The sequence below is a fragment of the Buteo buteo genome, chromosome 9 (assembly GCF_964188355.1).
Source record: "Buteo buteo chromosome 9, bButBut1.hap1.1, whole genome shotgun sequence".
NCBI classification, from domain to species: Eukaryota; Metazoa; Chordata; class Aves; order Accipitriformes; family Accipitridae; genus Buteo; species Buteo buteo.
The window spans coordinates 4,626,658-4,643,143 of record NC_134179.1 but is presented as its reverse complement, the minus strand read 5'-3'; the positions used below and the strand labels follow the sequence as shown (position 1 = coordinate 4,643,143).

The following is a 16,486-nucleotide window of genomic DNA, read 5'->3' as shown; positions in this document are numbered from 1 at the left end:
CCTGGAGACCCTCATGCAACTGTTTGCGACCAGTGTCTGAGTGATTTCTTGGCCAAATTATGCAGGAAAAAGAAGGGGAGGGGTAGCTTTTTGCCCTTCTGAAGAGCAATCTTCTTGCATGAAAATATCGTGGTTGCATCCTCTGAGCTCCCTCCGCCTACCTACATCTTCAACCCCAAAAATGGGGTGATTTTGTAATTCTATATTTCGACTGATTGCTGATGTGCCATAACCATACCTGTGGGGCAGCTTTCACACCCAGGCTTGCTGGAAAACAGTATTTTGGAGCTGTTAACTGGAAAAAAATGCTACACCACCCATCCGCAATAATTTGTGGAAGTCCCCCTCTGTTTGCTTCTTCATGCATTAAGGGAGTATTTTTGCCACCTGCAGTGAAAACGGTCATCCCCAAAATAAATCCAAAGCCACTTTGAGACCTCTGAATATAAATCCAGACAAACCACCACCTCGATTTGTTCATTTTAGGGTTTTTTTGCCCTTTTTTTTCCACCTTTGCAGGGTGTTTTGGCAGCTGCGGTGCTCACCATGAGATGCTGGAAGAGCCATGAGCGCATGATGTTGGTGGCGTGTTTGGGCAGGACGCCCCGCTTGTTCTTGGACTTCTTGTCCTCACCGTCGAGGAGGGAGGTGAGATCCAGGTTCACCTGCCAGGGGAGAGGAACAGGGAGAGAATTGGCTGAAAACAGCAATGGGCAACCCAAAACCCAAGCAAAACTAAGGCAAAAAATGAGCAAAACCAACCCAAAATGGGAGTAGGGCAAGTGTGAAAAACAAGCACTTGCAGGGAGTGTCCAAACACCTTTTTTTTTTCCCAAAAGAATTTGCATTAAATCCACATTTTCCCCCAGGATCTCTATTTAATATCTCAATTTTTTTGCCAATGCTTTGCAAGGGGCAATGGGCTTTTTCTCCCTGCTATGGCACTGGCATCGCAGTTGGGGACCGTGGTCCTGAAGCCATGACCATTTTTGATGTGCAATTAAGGAGGAAAACACTTTTACCTTAAAAAAAAAACAAACCAAAAAAAATCCTCCCAAAGATGACTTTCTAAACCTGAGGTTACAACTCTGCCATTCATTAAACCCTTGCAAATCTGTGTGCTTCACTCAGCTGATTCCCACCACGAGGAGAAACATGCCCATTGAGCAAAAATTTGCTTTTTTTCCTCCAAAAATAAAAAATAAACATCTTGCTGCAAGAGAAGTTTTAATGAGGATGCAGGAACTGAACTGAAATCTCAGCACTTGAGTTAAAAAGGGATTTTTTTTTTTCCCCAGCTCTTCATCAAAACACTTCTCCTGGATGAATTAAACATCAGGCCAGCAGGTCCCTGTGATTCCCCTGGGCTCTGGCTGAATAAATCATGGCAGCAGCTCAGGAAGAGCATCCGGAGGTGCTTGTCCAGGGCTCTCTCCCTGCCCCGATATTCCCTGCGCATGTGTTTTTCCCACCACAGAGGGTTTTGCTGCAAGATTTAAGCCCGCGATGGAGAAATATTAAAGAAATTTCAAAAACCATGGCACAGGCAATAAAACTGCCAGGAAGGTGCCACCCATTTCCAAAATGCATTATTTATTTTTTTTTTTCAAGAGTCTCCCGCAATTAAATTGGGGCTTTTCAGAAAAAAATCTCCATGGGGGGATTTTTGCGGATCTGCCCCCAGGAATCAGTGTAGCAGAAATCAGTGGGGTTTTTTCCCAAATTCCTGGGCAATGGGGGTTTGGAAGAGATCACAGACAACGCAGCCAACAGGGATGGCAAGTTGTCCTTATAAATCCATTTCTACCCTAAATTGTCGCGTTATTGCAAGAATGCAGCCACGAAGGGAAAACCCATGTAGTTAATTGCAATGACAAAAAAAGGAATAAAAACAGAGCAAACGGCTAAAAAAACCACCCCAAAATCCATAAAGCAAGGAAAAGAAATGAGCCTTTCCCATGAGCGCTGTGATTGCCATACCAGACAGGCAACACCAGTGATCCCAAATCCATAATATAATAGCAATAATATCCTATCCCATCCCATCCCATCCCATCCCATCCTATAAAATAATATAATATAGTATAATATAATATAATATAAATATTATATTTTATACATTGTAATATTGTATAATATAGCAATAATATAAGCACTGCTATCATTTATTAGGTCGTTGTTATAATTTGTTAGGTACCCCAAAGGAGCCTGGCAGATGGATTTAATCAACGTTTCTTGCTAATTAAAAGTTTAGGATACTCCAAGGGTTGAATTTGTTGAGAAAGTGGGGGTTTTGCTTGCTGCAGCAGTTCAAAACATTGCATAAAATGGAAATTTGAGGTGGGAAATTCTTACCTGGGCGTTGGGGATCTGCAGGGCACCGGGGGCAATGGCTTGGGCGAGGACCTGGCCCTGTGACGTCACCATTGTCACGGGCTGGTACAAGGCTCCACCTATGGAAAAAAAAGGCTCGTGGGGCTACCGAAACCCCCAAATTTCTACACACACACCCCCCCCAGCCTCCCCCAGGGTCCCTACCTGGCACGGCAGGTGAGCCGCTGCCAGCGCTCATGGCCAAGTTGCCTGGTGGTAGCGCAGCCGCCGGCACCACGATGCCCGGCGGTGGGTTGGAGGCAGGCGGCAGCGCCGCCGGTGAGCTCTGCAGCATCTCCTGTGGAAAAAAAATAATGTTAAAACCACGGATTTTAACACGCGGCAGGGGCATGCGAGGTTTTAATTCTCCCCTTCCAATAAACTCGCCCCGTTGCCTTTCTTTTTCCCTAGGTGGTTCAACAGGCAAAATTGCAGAAAAAGGGATTTTTTCAATCTGTTGCAGTTGCAAAAAAAGATGGAAAAAAGGATTTATGCTTTGCAAAGCTCCCACTTAGCGTCTTTCCCAAGTTCATCTTCTTTGTGCAGCCGCTATTTCCCGTAAGGAAAAAGGAAAGAGAAAAAAAGAGCATGATAGACAAGAAGGAATTTCTTCAATCTTCTTTTTCTTTCTATAAATTTCTATTTTTTTGGTGCTTTGACTGGAACTGGATGCTGCAGCATTTGCTAAAAGCCAGGACAAGCACCATGGTTTCCCCTTGCCAGAATAACAGTAAAATAATTAAATTAATAATAATGTAACCCCATTTGATATCATTCCTTGCAGCTTTAAGCTAACTTCTTGCAAAAATGGGCATTTTTTTAGCAAAAAGCTGTAATGTCATTGTCAGCCCCAGCTCTGGAGCAGCTCTTGCATGCAAGCAGCAATTGGAAAAAGCCCAAATTGAATGATTATTTGAATATTTAATGCAACATTTTGGGAAGGGAAGGGTGCCACAGTTGAGGATATGGGGGAACACAGGGCAGTGTACCACAGCCTCCCGGATGGGCAGAATTTTGCAAATCATACTTATAAAACTATCGTTTCAAAATAAGCCCAAGATAACGATATCTTTCTAATTCGCCCAGCTCTAATGGAAATAAAACTGCACTCATTTCTTGCAATAAAAATATTTTTCCCTCTTTTCTACCCATTTTCCCATTCCACATCACTTCCCTGGTGTCCGGCTTGTTTTCAACAGTTGAACAAAATGCCAACAAAGGGGATTTTTTTTCACTTTTTTATTCAATTTCCCTTCATTTTGATGCATTTCTTCAAGAAACCTATTACTTGGTTTAAGAAAAGAAGAATTTCTCTGGACTAGTGACATGCAACACCACCAGAAAAGGCAACCACGCAAATGTGGTCAGGTTGGAAAAAGGCGTAGCTCCTCTTTTCCTTGCAATAAAACTACAGAGTTGATAATTTGAACCCACAAATCAATTAATTTTACATCAAAAGATGGTGTGGGTGCATCATTCAACGGGGAGTGACCATGTCTATGCATTTCCCATTGCTGGGGGGAAAAAAATGTCATTTTTGGTCCATTTTTTTTTGCTTTTCCCCATTACATTCATGAATCCATCAGCATTTTCCCATCAGTCACCACCGATTTGCCTGTGCAGTGGTTCTAAATAAACTCTGCTTTCCCTGCATGCTTTTGCCATTAAAAATCCCTTGCTGCATTTTCCCTTCCCATGATGCCGAACCCAAAACATGGTAACCACTGCCTCTACTGCATGTTATTTTTGTCCTCTCCATTGATGATCTGAATATTATTTATCTGGAAGTTTTGCTGCAATTGCTGTGCATTTTTGCTTCACCTCCCAGACATTCCTTTTCATAGCTAAATTAATTTTAAAAATGTAAATATGACTGTAAAATACTTGTACTTTGTTTTAGTATCCCTTCTCCATCTCCAGCCTTTGGGGGGAAATGGTTTTCTGTTTGAAAAATGAGGATTTCTCAGCATACAGAAAGCAAAAACTGGTTGCTTTTGCATGCACTTGGACTTGGCTTTTGCTAAGTGTCCGGCTAACAAATACAGTGGAAATATTAATATAAAACCAAATATGGACCTTGAAGAACATCAAAAAGAAGTCAGATACAGCCAGAGGTGACCAGAGGTTTGGACCAGCCTGAAGACCTCCAGCTTTCCTCTCCTGCTTTATTTTTCCACAATTCCTCCAAAAGAAGGGCATCCAGAAGACCATTTTTGGAAGTACATTTGGAAGAAATAATTTGGGATATTGGAAAATGGGAACAAGAAACTGCTGTTCCAGATAGTGGCCAAAGCCATTTTCAACAGCATTTTATGATGACAAGAATTGCATTTTTTTGGTGGCATAGAGGAAAACTGTCCCAAAACACCAGCTTAGTGGTGCCCAAATAGGCAGAATATTGATAATTATTAGAAAAAGATAGGAAAGAAATTCCTGGTGTTTCTGCAGTGGCACTGTGAATGGCAATGGTAATGGCAATGGAAGTGGAGGCTCTGCCTTAAAATAAATATAGATATCTCCAAGAAGATTTAAAAAATCTATTTTGCATACTAATCGCCTTGGATCGCAAATGCCAGCCAAATTATATTAGGCTTGCGATTTTGCTGCAGTAGAAAATATTTTATATTTTAGGACTCAAAGAAGCTGAAATGTTTCCAGCAATTTTGAAACTTGAGTGTAAAAAGTGCATCAGTAGGTGTCTCTGCAGATCCACATCTCGGCACTGACCTTCCGTAGCTCTATGGCAAAACACGATTTCTCTGAATTAAAAGTCACTTTAATGAAGAAAAAGACCTGGTACATATTGCATTGCACAAAACACCCCCTTTCTTACAATAAGGCAAGTGTCAAAGACTCAGGGCCCAAGTGTAAATGCTAAATTTCAGCACTACTTGAGTTGACGTCCTTCCCCTTGTGCTTCACGATGCAGCAATTTATTTTTGGGTAGCACACACATGCGTAAAAATTTCTGTCTCATCCTAACTTTGTGAAATTTGTTTGTGCTCGATTAAAGCTGGGAAAAATTGGGGTTAGTTGGAGGAAAAAGAAACCCATGAGTTTGCCGAGAAAGAGCTGGCCAAACTCAAACTCATGTAAGAAGATTCATAAGCCTCCTTCATGGATGGACGGAGATGAGAAAAAAGCTGGCTTTAAATAACAGAGAAATCCACGCTTGTCCACAGGGCAAACTTGGATAAATTAAGATCTATACAGAGAAGTCCTGCATCGAGTCAGGCCAACCCAACCGTCAGCCTCCAACCACCAGGAAGATGGAGAAGGAATTAGAGAGGAAAAAATGCTGTCCTGAAAATGCCCATTTAAACACTGCCGATCTGCTGCAATTCTCGCTTGAAACGAGAGCTGAAAATTGCAAGATTTAATCCAATTTAAACATCCCTGGCAGTGCTGTGGCTCCCAATGTGATTGGCTTTGCAGTGGGTTTTTTTTGTGCACATGGAGTCAACTGGAGAGCAGTGAGGACCACTTTGATGTTGAAGGAAAGTTGAACTGATTTACATTAAGCTCTGGGTTAAATTGGCTTTCCCCCAACTCCATGCAACAAGCACCTCCACTCTCTCATCCCTGTCTGAAAAGCTCAAAGAAGATTCATTCAATGAAGGGAGGGAGTTAAAAAGGGTCTGATGAGAACTCAAGAGAAAGAAATTAAGCCAAGTGAAAAACAACCAAGAAAAATGGAAGGGGAATTGCTTGGTGGACTTGCAGGCCAAAGAGGCTAAAACTCCCTCCACAAAACAAAGTGAAGCACAAAATGAGAAAGCAATGGAGAAAACAGGGTAGGAAAACGTCTGTAAAGTAACAAAGGTTCAGGGAAGGCTCACCACATAGGAAAAAATTAACTTTTCACCCAAACTTGGCCAACGCCAGGAGTCATCTCTAGACTTGGTGACGTAAGAAGATTTCAGCAACAGTCAAAACACCTTTTTGGGTGCTCTCTCATCTTCCCATCACCTCCAGACATTTTTGCATTTCCAGAAATCCTCGCAATTGTCATCTTAGAAAGCACAAAAAACACCAAGCCAAGGGCCATTCTTTCTGAATACACCAGGGAAATCCAACCACAATCTTCCCACGATGACATTTTGACAGTTCCGGGCATTGTTTTCTCAGCTTTGGTTGACATCCTTGTTATTGCATATCCATAATTTTTTAAGCAGGCTGTCCTGTGGTAAAAAACTTTGCAAAAAACGGAAATACTTCACTTGCACGACCAACTTGGTGTATCTCCTCACAAAATGATCAATGCCTTTCCCATACCCTGAGAAAACCTATTTTCCAGGAATCCTTGTTCATTGATATTAATCTCATTTCTGTTACTCAGATTTTTTTAAAAAATTCCTAAATTAGTGACCCCTTCACTGTTTTACCTGCCCTCAGCATGAGACTAATAGGACGATAATTAGCGATATCATCCCACTTGCCATTTTTTAAACACGGATCCCATGATTCTTCAGCTCTCTGGAGCATCCCCAGCCCTTACAGCTCAACTGATGGATAGAGAGTATTTCCACCCTTATTTTTTTAAGCCTTATCCCTGCATACTCAAGTATACTCAATAAGTCGAAGCACTCGGGTACTTGACATTGCTTTGTTGCATAATCAGGAAAAATTTGCCATTGTATCATCAGTGGTATGTCATCCTCATCCAATGACCAGATGAGATGGTGGCTCCTTCTGGTCTATCACTGTGAACATTTCGGCTCCCATTGCCTGCTGAAAATCCCTTCGTCCTTGAGCAAACATTTCTTCTCCAGTTGGGTTGTTCCTGGGTGCGTTCCCATTTATTTAGCAACTGCCTCCAAATCCTCACTTGAATTTCTCAACTTTCAAGTCTTGCCTGGAAAGGAAATGTCGGCAGCTCTGGGTTTGCAGGAATCAGAGGTGCTTCATACCTCTCCATGGGCCTGATTATTTTCCAAAGACTTGTGCTAATTTTCTGATACGATCCCCACCTCTTTGTGAGGCACTAAATCCTCATTACTTTTCCTGACCGATGCATTCTAATTAGATCAACACTTAAAAAAAAAAAAAAAAAAAAGGAAAAGAGCTAAAAAAAATCACAATAGCCACAGGACGGCTTTCCATCTCATTAACTCCCTCACTTATTATTTTCATTAAAATTACTGATAAAAAACGTGCATCTCCATTTGCTGGGACCGGGAGCTTCGTCGGCTCATATCTAACATCTCTCTCATCACCCGGGATGCGAGCTGTTGCCATGGCGACACACAATAATAGAAACTAATAAATTACAAACGAGATGCTCGTTGAGCAATTATTGTTCTCTTTTATGCAAGTGTCTTGCTAATTTTGATCATAAGGAATGCTACCATAAAGCAGTGAAGGGATAATAAGTCCATTTCTAGAGATTATTAGAAAATAGAGAGAGGATGGGGTTTTTTAGATCAATGATTAAGTCGTTTGGTGTTTCAGGAAACCCAAATAAGAAATAAAACTTTTTGGGGGCTTTTCCTTCCCCGTGCTGGGCCACAAGCATCATATTGGGAGCTTTGAACTCTGCAGCACTTGGAGCTGAGCTGCCAAAAACACCTTTTTTTTTCCTTACCACCATGCTAAAAATGCCCTGAAAAGCCCTAAAAAAGCCCCCACCACCAGCCTCCTTTTGGGGGAGAAACCCAAGAGCTGCCTGGGGATGCCCTGGCTTATTCTGAGTTGGCTGCAGATATTTCTGGGGGCATTGTACAGCCCCAAATTTCATTCCTCCCCCCAAAAATTGAGTGTCGGAGAGAGAAAAATCCTCAAGGGACACTCAATATTGCATCAAGGAAGTTTTTGGGGATGCAACCAGCCAACATTTATTCCCTGCACTGCAAATGCATGTGAAAATCCCAATCCGTGGGCAACTTTTTTTCCAAACATGAAGTTAAAATCCCTTAAAGCCACCAAGGTGCCGCTTGGCTTGGCCATTTCAGTTGATATTTCTGCAGTTCTTGGGCATCTCCTTGTACTTTCCCACTGTGCTTGAGGCACCAAATGTTTTCTTCTCCCAGCTAAAACCAAAATTATGCAAGAAAAAAAAAAAAAGTCAAGGTGGGACTGGGGGAGAACTGCAAGATGTGCCAGGGCAAAAAAAGGAGCAGCAACGCCAAAAAGGGTTCTCTCCCTTTTGCAGAGACACAAACATTGGGGTTGCAGTTCTGCCAAACCCATAAAAAAAGGCCATGAAAAAAGCAGTTTAAAAAATATCACCACAGCATCACTTATTGCACCATATGCGCAAGATATGGGGTTTTTTAAAATCATTTTCCTCAATTGGGGATGAATTTCTAGAAGGCCACAAGAGTTGTGGAGCAACCCTCAAACCTCGTTGGCCCAACGTCCCTGTTAGCCAACATGCAATGATGGTGATTATAAGTGATTTTTAAGGAGTTACCTGAGGGTGGAGGCTGATGGAAGAGGGGTTGGGGGAATAGGGCCCCCCCAGGTCATTCCTGAGTAGGTTGTCGCTGTGCATCTTGGTTTTGAGGCATGTGATGTAGCGGTTGCAAAAGTCCTTGCACAACTCGTTGACCTTCTCCAGCTCCAGGAGGTGGATGCGCAGCACCTGGATCGCCTTCACCATCTATGCAAGGGCACACAATGGCAAAGTTAAAATAATTTTTCTCCCCGACGCATCAGAAAAAGAACCCAAAAAATCAATATTCTCACCCAAAATCTAACCTGATCCCTACAGTACAATTAAATGCATTTCCTTTCTCAACACACCAAAAAAGGCAAAAAAATCAGTATTCTCACCCAAAACCCATCCCAGAGCCCATCCTTCTGCACCTCCACACTTTTCCCTCCCCATCAATCATATCTCTGAAATCCCAAGAAGACAAAATTCACAAAAATTACTGTTGCCTTTGTGGGAATTGCTCCCCATGCCCCAAAAAAGTCCAAGCCAAAGCTCTCGATGTCAAAAAGTGTTTGGGTATTCTCCGGAGGCCACTTCTTCTAACAAGATTATGGGACTGCAACTCCGCCGTAAGCTGTTGCCAGTGCAAAGCCTGGGCCTCATTAAAACGTACCCCATAAATGTTAAAAAATTTACACATAAAACATTCCTCTTGCTGAGCTGAAACCTTAAGTTTTACAGCCGCTGTTTGAAATCTTGCATAATATATAAAATTTCAGCTATTCACTCCGGGGCAATAAATCTGGTTTTATGTAACAAAGCGTCTTTGCATTTCAAAGGGTGTTTTTAACTTGCAAATTTTAGTGGTCATCTTTACAAACTGTGAGTCGCCACGGTTGGGAAACATCCCGAAAAATCCAGGGCAAACTCGGGTGGCGGCTCCACGATGGAGAAAGCGAATTTTTGGTTGGCAAACAAAAGGGACGATGGACTGTGGCTGGAAGAATCCTTTTTTTTCTCTTTTTTTTGCCTTTTTTCACTTTTTTTTACTACTCCGCAGTTGGCGCAGGCAAAGCGCAAGGTGGAGGCATCACGCCCCGGCTCTCTGCATCCTCCCAGGGCTCAACGGCCATGAAAGTCAATATTCAAGGGCAAAGGCAAGAAGACCTGACACATATATGTATAAAAAATAAATCTCTCAATTATCTCAGCTCATTTGCTTAGGGTCTCATTTTATGTCCCTGCTCCGCTGCGTCGTATATCTGTCCGGATAAAGAGTTACAGTCCAATGGCGTACGTGCGCGGGGTTGTAAAAAATACAGATGCTGAATTAATTGACTGTGTGGCACTCGGCAGCTGATTGAGTTGATAATGGTGAGATCTGACCTTTTTCTAATTTCTAATTATGTGCATCTCAGTGGTGAGGAATACATGACTCTTATTCTAATGATAGCTAATGCCGATGGCCTTTTCATCCCTGTTTTGCCATTGCCGATTTCCAGGGAATCAGTGGCATTGAAAAAAAACCACCTCCAAAATAACCAAAAAAAAGACAATGCAAATAGGAAAAAAGCGTCATCTCAGGAACAGGTTGAAATGTTGAGTTTTGAGCACTGCAAGACTTTTTCATCCAAAATTCCCTCCAGTTGGTTCTTCCCACCAAGAGGAACGGTCCTTCTTCAGCATCACATTAACAGTCTCCTCTGTCTTGATGGAGGCCAACCACTCTGAGCAATTTGGATGGCTTTTGGAGAAGTTCTGGGCATTGGATAGAATATATACATACAGATATGTCCTAGAAATAGGGAAAAAATACATACATATATATATATATGAAAACTAATACAAATATATCCAGTGCTGCAAGGTCATACATGGGATCAATGCAACGGCCCACGGCCAGATTTCACCTCGGCAGCAAGACTTGCTCCAAAACATGCCCAAAAAACATGATTGTTGTGGGGGTTTTTTAAGACACCATCAAAAAAACCAGTGAAAATAACCTCTGTGGACACAGCTCATGCACTGACCATTTGCTGGAGATGTTTCATCTTGATATGTGTAGGAATAGGTTTTCCTCCCCCAGATTTTTAGGTGGTTTTTTTTTTTTTCTTCAGCTGGCTCCATCCCTCTCCTCTTGCTATATCATTGCACCTATTTTTATGTAATTTAATGCGATAGGGGGTTTTTGGTGCACCTCAACATTTGATGCATGTTCAGTCCCAAAACTGAAATAATCCAAAACACTGGGTTTTTTGTTTGCTCGTCCCAGGGCGATTTCTGTTCTTGGCTATAAGACATTGCAGAATGGGTTTAGTAATCTGCAAACAGGACTTTACATGGCCTGCAATTTTTTTTGGAGGGCTTTCCACAGACTGCTAAGCCACTCTTGATTTAGGGATGTTGCAAAACTCTCTTCCACAAGCTGAAAATGTGCACAAAAGAAGCAGGATTTTAATCCATCTTGAAACCATTTCTTGCCTTTTTATTTAGGAAAGCAGTAGTTTTTGCTCTTGGACGAGCATTGCTTGTTCTTCTTCCCTTCGTGACAGGTCATCAGACAAAATCACCTCCTTCATACCTGTAATATTTGGAAAAAGCTACCTGTGAATTGCCTGATTTTGCTTCTTTTCTGAGATGGAAATCCCTCTGCTACATGTCCCAGGGGACATGCCAACCCCTGGGAAAGGTGTTTTGCTCTTTGCATCATCAGAGGTGGGCAAAATTGCCTCTTAAAAATTTGCTTGTGGAGCACTGGGAGGGTGCACCAGGATGGTGCCATGGACCTGTCTACCAACATGCTTGCCATGGAGACCAACATGCTTGCCATGGAGACCACATGCGGAGGCTTCCTGGACAAAATAATGGGATTTGGGAATGTTTCCTGAGGTCCCAGCAAGAGAAAAGCTCCATCCCAAGCAGTGTCTTCTGAGGCACCTTCCAGCAGCGATGGGTACGGTAGGAAATTTTGGTTGCTATGACAGGGAAGCCACCAAAAACAGTCCAAAGTGTCCTAAACCATTGATATGCATCACCCTTTTTGGAAAAAGCTCTTATTTTGCCTTGCTTCTAGAACAAGAGCTGGCCATCACACTTGAAACAAGATGGTGCCAGACAAGAATGTAGATGCCATTGCACGTTGCACTGAAGAGCAGTAATTCCTGGAGAGACTGCAGGTTTTGGGGCACAAACCAGCCACCGATCATGGCAGGAAACACACTGACCCCATGGCGTTTTTGTGAGAAAACTACCCCAAAATTGGGCAGGGATTTGTTCTCACAGGGGATCTTACGGAAAAGGTCTCAGAGAAGGTCCTGGAGAAGGTCTCACAAGTCTGTGGAGAACACTGCCAAGGTGGCCAACACTACAAACGGAGTCCAAAGATGTTGCCCAAGGTGGTAGATCTTCATAATTTGTTCATCACCCCCTACTTTCTCCCCGCCCCCTAAAAACCATCTGCCAAGCCCCATCTGCCTCTACCAGGTTGTCCAGCTCAGGGTCATCGCTGAAGAAGGGCTTGTGCTCCTGCTCCTGCTGGTGAACGAAGTTCTCAATGTCAACGTCGAAGCTGGCTGAGGTGATGCACTCGGAGCCCTGTGTTGCCTGCTCACACTTCTCAAAGAGCAGAGTCAGCAGCGGGAACAGTGGGTGCCTGCAGAGGACAAAGGAGACCCCCCCATAATGCTCACTGGTTTAGGTCCCATGTCCATTTTTATCCCACACCATCCATCCATTCCCTCCCAGCTTGCAAGAGCCTGGTGGTGCGAACCTCACTCCCAAGCCCATAATGGAAGTGCTCCCTCTAAACCTTTTCCAACAACCAAAATCTTAAAAATTGCAAAATTCACCATCTTCACCGGGAAATTACTTCTCCCAACATCTCGGTGCTTTCCATCATTGCCCCAAAGCCGTCATTTCCAAAATGTTTTGCCATGGGCAAAAAGGTTTGGCTTCGGGGTGGTTATCTTGGAGCCCTCTGCTGTCGTGGTGGCTTTGCATTTTGGAGATCGACATCAGCACCCCCTCATTGTTGGTAATATTTTACCCCAAAATGTCTCTCGGTTGGAGATGCTGGATGGGGATGACCTGGTATTTTTAGGTGCCCGCAGCATCCTATAGACAACCTTGCTATAGGTTGCTCCTCTCCACCAAGAGGTCTCTTTGCACCTCTGTCAAGCATTCCCATGTCCATCCACAAAGATGGGTCAAATCTCACTTCTTTCTTACCACAAAATGACTCTTAGAAAGCAAAGATTTGCAATTCTTCTTGCAAATCCACGATTCGCTCTAATGATTAGACAACAGGCTTGCAACTCTTGCAAATCCACAATTTGCTCTAATGATGATGCTAAATCGATGCAATATAAAATGCAAATATACATACAATACCAAAGCACGTGGAGAAGAAGGGGATGAAGACCATGAGTTAGTGCAACCTTCAATGAGCCTCTCCAGCTGTGCAAATTAAAAAAAAAAAAAAAAAAAGGAAGTATTTATGGAGTCTTTCAGGGGAGAAATGCAAAATGCTGCTCCAGGGATGGTGTCCCCCAGCACCCCAGTTATCCCAGAAAAATGGGATTTGCTCCACCATTTTATCTCCAAAAGATGGTCCAAAAGATGATTATGAATCACTTCCCACTGGTCTTTTCCAAGCTGGAGTCAGGCGAAGGGGTTAAACCCCTCGGCTAAGTCTTCATTTGCAGCTGCTAATACCGCAGCATATTATAGTTTAATCTGTCCTGATCCCAGTTTAATGCAAGATTCGCCGAGGCTGGAGCAGAGAATGGGGGGGGGCGAGGGGGGGGGAAATAATTTCATAATTTCAGCAGCCCCGCCGGGGCTTAGCCGAGGGATATGAAAGGCAAATTCCAGGCAGTGGGCTGAATTATTGGGACTTATGAACCGGTGGCTCAGCGGCAGGTGCCCACTGCCATTTCCAGAGCCGCTCCATCAATTAGGAGCAAAGGCACGGAATTACCCCAAGGATGGGGGGGAAAGGTTGCGGGGGGGAGACTGCAGCCCCTGAAAAATTTGTAGCCCCTTTGCTTTGAGGGGTTACATCGACCAAGTGGGGGATTAAGACCGTTGTTGGCATCACCCCGCACTGCTCAGTATTTATAATTGGGTCGCTGCTGCTATTGACCCCCACGAACGTCTTGTAGCGCTGGCAGGGAGGAGGAGGGAGAGGCACGTGGCTGAGGGGATGATGGTTTGGTTTTCAGTTGGACATAAAATAAAATAAAATAAAATAAAGTAAAATCAAGTCCAAACAAATAAAATAACTAAAAACTTAAAATAAAACCCAAAAATAAATAAAAATTAAAATAGAACAAAAAAAAACCCCAAACAAAACAACATAAAATAAAATAAAATTACATAAAATAAAATAATAAAATAAAAAAAAACAAGGAGGAGGTGCAAAAGCCCCAGGGATAGTGTAAGGGAGAGCACCAAGGCCTGTAGTAGAGTGCAGTGTCAAGGAGCGGTGAAATTTGGGGTTCTGCCATAAGCTATATGCTGAATCGTTGCAATTTTTTTTCCCTTTTGTATGCCAAAAAAATGCAGTTTTCTCTATTTCCAGCCTTTCTGTGGCCACGACAGGCAGGAGAACAGAACAGCCACCGTGAGCGTTTGCAGGCGGAGGTCACGGCATGAAAATTGAGAGCTGGATCCCATCCTCGTTACAAAATTGGGGGGGGGAGAGGGAAGGAGGATGAACAGGGAAACAGGAGGGTTTTCCCCATCACAGGTGTTATGGAGGTAGAAGATCACTCCCATGGCACAAGGAAGAGTTTTGGGGTGGAAAAATCTGCTTTTGCTGAATATGGTTTTGCAAAAACCTCTTTTTTTCATTCCAGGGAATCCTCCAAATAAAAGGGCTGAACCGGCCCTGACATTTTCCTGCAGGAGAGCGGTCGTTTGCAGCCACTAATAAAAAGGATTCGACACGGGCTAATAAAGAGAAATGAATTCCTCTAATGGCCTAATGGCCTAATTTCGCACCTTCAGCAGGGCTCTGCCCGCGAGCCAGCGGCACCATGGCCACATCACAACAGGAATGGTTTTTTACACAGCTCCAATATACCCCTTTCCCCCTCCAAAAAAAAAAAAAAAAAAACCAACCAAAAAAACCCCCAAGAAAATAAACTTAATGCAAAGAAATTCAGACATTTCCCACTTGGAAAAATCCAGTTTGCAGGGATGGGTAGTTTAAGCATCGGTTCCTATGGGAGCGTCGTCTTTACTGGTCCAAAATCCATCGGGAAGTCCCAGGCCCTCTGTTGCATAAAGTCAAGAAAATACTTTAGCTGGGAAGAAATTGCAGCAGAGAAGTGATTCTGCTGGACCCATCCCTGTGAAGATGCTCCCACGCCAAGCAGGAGATGGAGGAGGATTAATTTTTTTCCCTTTTTTGTATTCTTTTTATGGATGATAAACTTCCCGCTAGAGCATAAAACCCAGCGGGGTGACTTGTCCAGCATTTTTTAGATTTCCCATTGCATTTTCCCAGCGATTTCCCTCCAGGCTGATTGACCGACACTTACCACTGATGCCTTCGGCCTTGGTGCAATTATCGAAAATTAACAAAAATCCATCATTTTGGGTGGAGGGTATGGCCCTGGAAGGCCTAAAAAAACCTGTGTGCATTTGATAGCTAATGACATATACAGAATCCATATTAACCGCTGTATAGGTGAATATTCAGATTTTGCATGTAGCAAAAAAAGGCTTGTTGGCTGTCTTTTTAGAGATAAAAATGTATTTGGGGAGTAGTTTTGGCTGGTACCCGAAAATAAGCATCTAGGTTTGGACAACCGACTCTACATGCGGGACCAGCCAACAATTTTTTCCCCACTTTTCTGGGTGGGAAATACCTCCAAAAAGGTATTTCTGGCATTTTTTTAAATCTTCAGATTAAGGCTGTTAAAGCTCCAAAAGGTTTTTCTGGTTTTCATTATCCCACGAACGCTGCAAAAATCCTTGCAGAAGTGCAAAGAAAAGGGGTGGGGGGGGTCTTGAATGACCTCTTTTGCCTTGAGAAAATTATTTCCATCATTGGAAAAAGTCTTGAGACCTGCTGCAAATAATCCTTTGCGTTTTCCTGGGAAACAGGTGGATTTATTCCATGCCTTCATCCGCCTTTCCAGACCTTTTGGACTTGTAATATTTGAATATTTGGAGTCAAAGTGTTTTAATTCCTTCGCTTCCGAGCTGCAATTTTTTGGGTCACAAGCCCCGACAGCCCTGGCCATTAATGGGGGGTTAATCCTTAACCTTAAACTGTAACCCTGATTATATTATAATATTATATGTTACTGTTACATCATTAATGCGTACATTATAATATTGTAAATAATTACATAGCACTTATATAATTACATATTACTTATATAATTATACTATTTACATAGTTATAATGTCACTTATTGCAATTATATGATAACATTTTTACATATATTACCATATTATATATTATTATCTCCAAAGTGACAAAAAAAAGGGGACCAGAGGGGCTCATCCATCCCGCACCCATTGCTGCCGGCACCCCGTATGGATGCAAGAACTGCGTATTTCAGGTTAATACGTGACTTCACTCCTTCTGGGTGCTTTTCTGGCCCCAAATCACATGGTTTTGCCAAAAAAAGAAAATGGCTAATTTGGGGGTTTGGGGTGGGGGGGGCGGAATATTTTGTACGGGGGGAGATGCTGCAAATGAGGTCTATGAAGGAGCTCCAC

General features: G+C 42.9%; 1 protein-coding gene across 5 annotated transcripts in view; it reads right to left on the bottom strand.

Annotated features, from left to right (window-relative positions):
* Window positions 1-16,486, bottom strand: part of PKNOX2 (PBX/knotted 1 homeobox 2) — a 95,527-nt gene that overhangs the window by 4,277 nt on the left and 74,764 nt on the right. For 4 of the 5 annotated variants that reach the window (XM_075035010.1, XM_075035007.1, XM_075035009.1 and 1 more), the window contains 6 exons: window positions 13,139-13,204; window positions 12,230-12,401; window positions 8,786-8,974; window positions 2,539-2,671; window positions 2,356-2,453; window positions 546-665 (listed from right to left, as the gene is read on the bottom strand). In XM_075035010.1, coding sequence (XP_074891111.1) covers window positions 546-665; window positions 2,356-2,453; window positions 2,539-2,671; window positions 8,786-8,974; window positions 12,230-12,401; window positions 13,139-13,204 — 778 coding nt within the window. The remainder of the gene's footprint in view (window positions 1-545; window positions 666-2,355; window positions 2,454-2,538; window positions 2,672-8,785; window positions 8,975-12,229; window positions 12,402-13,138; window positions 13,205-16,486) is intronic. The other variant, XM_075035011.1, reaches the window with a different exon arrangement.